This window comes from Sipha flava, unplaced genomic scaffold (assembly GCF_003268045.1).
Source record: "Sipha flava isolate LNK unplaced genomic scaffold, YSA_version1 333_pilon_pilon, whole genome shotgun sequence".
Lineage (NCBI taxonomy): Eukaryota > Metazoa > Arthropoda > Insecta > Hemiptera > Aphididae > Sipha > Sipha flava.
Genome location: NW_020273024.1, coordinates 359,653 through 364,631, shown reverse-complemented (window position 1 = coordinate 364,631; position 4,979 = coordinate 359,653). Strand labels below are relative to the sequence as shown.

The window sequence follows — 4,979 nt, the reverse complement described above, 5'->3', positions numbered from 1 at the left end:
AAACCCTATGTGATATCAAATTGCGTGTACGCATTTAAAGAATCAGCAAAATATCACATTTATTGCGATGGTTTACAAATAAATAAAATATGAAATAATATAATTAGTTTTTGAAACTGAAAATAATTTTTCAACAGAGATTTGAGCTATTGTGGTTATGAATTTAATACTTTTGAAACAATTCAATTTATAACAGGAGAAATATATTGATAGAAAAGAAGAAATTATATAAAACCATTAACCGGCTTAACCTAATAACAATAATTCGGAATAATATATTAATGACCAATAAATAACTACATTAGGTTTTTATTAAGATTTTAAAATGGACTCAATATTTGGATCAATTTTTTTATAGACTTTTCATACAGTACATATCCATTTGCTAATTTCATTAAACATTATGGCTAATATCAGCAATTATTTATGGGACAAAAATTAAATAGCTAAAACAAATATTAGGTATAAAGGTTATTCAGCAATTTTGATATCCGATTTTAAACGGTCTTTCCAATTACCCTGTCGCACAAAGTCAGTTCGTAAAAATGTACCTATAATTAAAAATGTTCATCACATATTGTTTTCGACATGCTTAAGTTCCAATTCCCAAAGCGAATTAATTGTATTAATAATGTGATAAATGTTTATTAGATATCTATGATATATACGTTTTTACTTTATACATATTTCTAACATTTAAAAGTTTAGGTATGCATATATGTGATTAATATTTTTATTAAGAACGAAAAGAATTAATTACCAATTATAAAGTAGAATTAAGTAAAACTTTAAAAAATAGAAGCGCCAGTTCTAAAAATATGTGTGATTAAAAATGATCATTTATGTTTTAAAAATTATTTTTTTTCATGAAAAAGACAAAAGGTAGACCTACCCAGGATGGATTGTCCAGTCTTGTAATTTAGTGTGATTTATTCGCACGCTCTGCCTAAAATTATTTCAGAACGGAACCAAATATATTTGTTGTACTCGTTTACACTATAATAACAACGTAAAGTAGCCATAATTTCATTAAGAAGTAAAATGGACTAACAGCTTTATCAGTTATCATACTTATAAAATACTTTCTATTTATATAGTGGACGAAGACTATTTTAGTATAAGCATAAATATCTTGTACTTAAAACTCTAATCTATACGCAGAGCAGCTGGTGTTATGATCTTGCAATTTTATTGTACATCGACTGGCGCTAGGACTTAGATCGATCTTTAATTTGGCCAGCAATTCCTCATTTTCTGACACCCATTGACCCAGCATGTCAGTATCATATGTTGGTATAATAGTGACTTCTAAATATATCAATAATGAATTAAAAACAAATATTTCTAAAAAAAAAAATTAAAAAAAGAGGGACAAACCTAAATCTTTATCTTCCCATGTTTGCTTGCCTTCTAACAATGCATTCAAAACTTCTTTACTAGGATCTGTACCGCTAAAAACGTAGTTTCTTGCTCTTATACGTTTGAAAAAATCAGCAGACACATATTTTGAATTTCCATGATGTGGCACATAAATTAAATCAAGATAAATAGGATTCACTCTTGACATACGACTTGATGATCGGCTTCTGAGTTTGCTTGGAGATTCAGATCGTCGAATTCGATTTTGAGCGTCCTTATCTGAAAAATAAAACATAAATATATTGTATGTATTAAATACTTCTATTATATCCTATATTGGAAAATTGCTCAAGACTGCTCTAAAAGATGGAATTCATATATATATATATACAGGACCGTCGCTAGGGTGGTGGGTATTTTACCCCAGGGCCCAGTCTAAGAAAATTTAAATGAGCCCCCTTTAAGTTCAGATTGATTACAATTACTTGGTATTACCTATTAGAAGTTCTTGATATTAATATATTATTTCTAAAATATTTTTTTTTTTTAATGAAATATTAATGAATTTAATTAAAAAAACTACATTTTCAGTTTTTCTAATTTATAAATAGTTATAACTGTGATTAGTTATGGTTATTGTCGGTGTGTGAAGAATGACATAATTTTATCCAAATTTACGTAAAAATTTGTTATCTCAAGTATTGACGCGACAACATCCAAGTTCTTATTTTCTACTGTTTATAAAATTCTCAAAAAAATTAAACTTTAATAAAATATGGTAACTGGTAATGCATTATTGAGAAGTTATTAATATGTAATTAATTGTATCGATGTATTTAAACGACCTTGATTGGTTGAGGTTTAAAAAACTATATTTATCAACAATTTTCAAACTCAGTGTATATTTTTTATCATACTTTCCTAAAAAATTAAACTTTGAAAAATAATATATATTTTCTTACCGATGACATTGATTATTGGTTTATTATCTATAGTTTTCTTCACATGTTTTTTAGGTGTAGTCTTACTGCTCATATTTTGTGGCTCGGAGATTTCATGGACGGGTTGCGTAGGAGACGGAAGACCTAATGGCTTTCCCCAATCACGAATTGGATCAAAACCGTTATTATTTAAGTTCTGTATTGGTGGTAAGCCCAGTGGTTTTCCCCAACTCTGTACTGTATCGGAAGATGTGCCTTGGTTTTGATTGATATTATCATGCTCTGTTGTTTTAATCTCCGTTACATGATTACCATTTGTTTCAATTGTTGTCAAATCTTCTCCTCTAGTTAATCTATGTTCTTGCAGAGCTTTATTAAAATCTAAATCCATCTCTATATTCCGATTGTCTAATTGCATTGGCAATGGTGATGGCCCAGTAGACATAGGTGACCCTGGTATATCATCATCAGTTTCATTTTTCGTATCATCATAATCTTCATCATCTATATTCATTGCCGATCGAGACATACTAGATTCACTATGAGGAGTAAATGGTCTATCATCATCACTACTAAATTGATGTAAAACTTCATGAACATCTCTTTTTAATTGCATTACTATATCTTTTGTTAAGCCTAAGTCTTCACTATTCAAAGTTACACCTAAAGATTGTTTAATGCTCATTCCTGTAACTGTTGAATTATTATCATCATCATCACACTTAGTATTTTTTTCGTTGTAAGTTTTCACTACGTCTTCAATTAATACAGTTGATGATTTACTTATACATTCATCTGATGTTGTATTAAGTACTGAATTGATAGTTTTTAAACCATCATATTCATTAGTCGTTATCACAGTATGTTTGGTTAAAGATTCATTATCGACATTTTTCTCTACCATTTGAGCAACATTTATTTTACCAGTCTTATTATTTTCTTCAATCGATAATGTTGATATATTTGAAGTCGTAATATTAGTACCACTGATATTTGGAATAGGAAGACTATCTTCTTTACTTTTATGAATATTATTATCATAGCAGTCATCAGTTTTAACTTTATCACTATGTTTTAATGATTCGTTAACGTCATTTTTATTTGAATCACACATATTCGTCAATATGCATTTATTTTCATCTGAAATTGATGTATTTGAATTTTTCATAACAGTTTCCAAAATTACTTTTGATTCTTCTGTATTACTTTTAAAAACAGCAGATTCGGATTGATTTTTATTTGACTGTTCAGATTTTAAAATTTTTGATGTTTTCTTATCATCTTCAGTTAAGAATTTTGCGATTTCTTCGTGTAAAGAACCTATTGTACCTAAAGATTTTAATTCCTCAATTCTTGTTTCTTTTACATTAGATAAACTGTTATCATTTTGAGAAGATGATGATAAAATTACATCATTTCCGTGACTTGATAACTTCCGAGATTCCCCGGATGTAGAACTTTTCCTACTATTTGGTTGGGATTTTTGTTTTTCTATATCTTGACAAACTTCATTAGATTCAAAAACTGAAGAGTGTATGGGTTCATCGCATGTAGATACCTCATTATTAGACAACGTAGAATTTTGATTTTCTATCTCAGAAACTGAAAGCTTTTCTTGATTTGAACCAATAGGACTTAATTTGTTGGACAATATATTAATATTTGAATTTATTTCAAGATCTGGGGACTTCATAGGTATTTCACAAACTGGTATTGATTCACTTTTTTCAATATTGGAAATTCTATCACTATCTTGTTCTTGTAATTTAGAATCTGTATTATATTCTGTTACATTATTGCTAGACAAATTTAAAATGCCGTCACAAAATGAATCTGCTTCTTTTACAATTCTGGATTCTTGATCAGATTTTAATTTACAATCAGAAATGTTTGATTCTTGTGAACAAAAACTCTTTTCATCATTTTGCAGTTTTGAAGACTTATCAGTTAATTCCTCCACTATAGAACTTTTGGTACTAGAAAGTTTCGAAGATCGTGTATCAAGTTCTTGACATATAGAACTAGTTCTGCTTGATGATATAATTGAGGATTTAGTTTTGTCAAAACATAGAGAATTTTTTCTACTAGATGATTCTGAATCATGTACATCTATATCTGTCATGTTATTTTCTTGTACTTGAAAAACAGAACCTGATCTACTTGTTTTTGAACATTCTTTTATAATTGTTTCTGATTCCAAATTTTTTATCGATTCATCACATACGGATCCCGCATTAAGCTCATGCTTGTCGACAGTATTTATTTGTTCATTCCCTTGCTCATGAGAAATAGAACTTGATCTACATGTATTTTCACGGTATTCCGTGATTGGTTCATTTGCGGTGCCTTTTATTTGTTTTTCAAATACTGATTCAGCTTTTCTTGTTGTTTTAGACTCATAAATATCAGCTTCAAATAAATCTGGAGTTTTTTGTTCTTGACAAATAGAACTTGATCTGATAGATTTTGCACAATCTTTTGTTATGTTTTCAAAATCTTTTATTTGTTCTTCACATGCGGTTTTCACATTACTTGAAGATTCTTGCTTTTCAGCAACATCTAAAATTATAATTTCTTTAGTGGTGTGTTCTATTTTAGAATCTTTTATTGGGTCTTCACTTATGGATTCTTCCTTACTTGATGCTTTTGACGATTGTGTATCTGCTACAGCTGTTTGTA

At 28.8% G+C, this 4,979-nt stretch overlaps 1 protein-coding gene across 1 annotated transcript in view; it reads right to left on the bottom strand.

Moving 5' to 3' along the window:
* Window positions 1–288: 288 nt before the first annotated feature.
* Window positions 289–4,979, bottom strand: part of LOC112687158 (microtubule-associated protein futsch) — a 22,402-nt gene continuing 17,711 nt past the window's right edge. Inside the window, exons 6-8 of the mRNA XM_025559734.1 lie at window positions 2,322–4,979; window positions 1,378–1,638; window positions 289–1,308 (exon numbers count right to left, since the gene is read on the bottom strand). The exon at window positions 2,322–4,979 is cut by the window's right edge and continues 4,231 nt beyond it. Coding sequence (XP_025415519.1) covers window positions 1,139–1,308; window positions 1,378–1,638; window positions 2,322–4,979 — 3,089 coding nt within the window. The 3' untranslated portion in view covers window positions 289–1,138. The remainder of the gene's footprint in view (window positions 1,309–1,377; window positions 1,639–2,321) is intronic.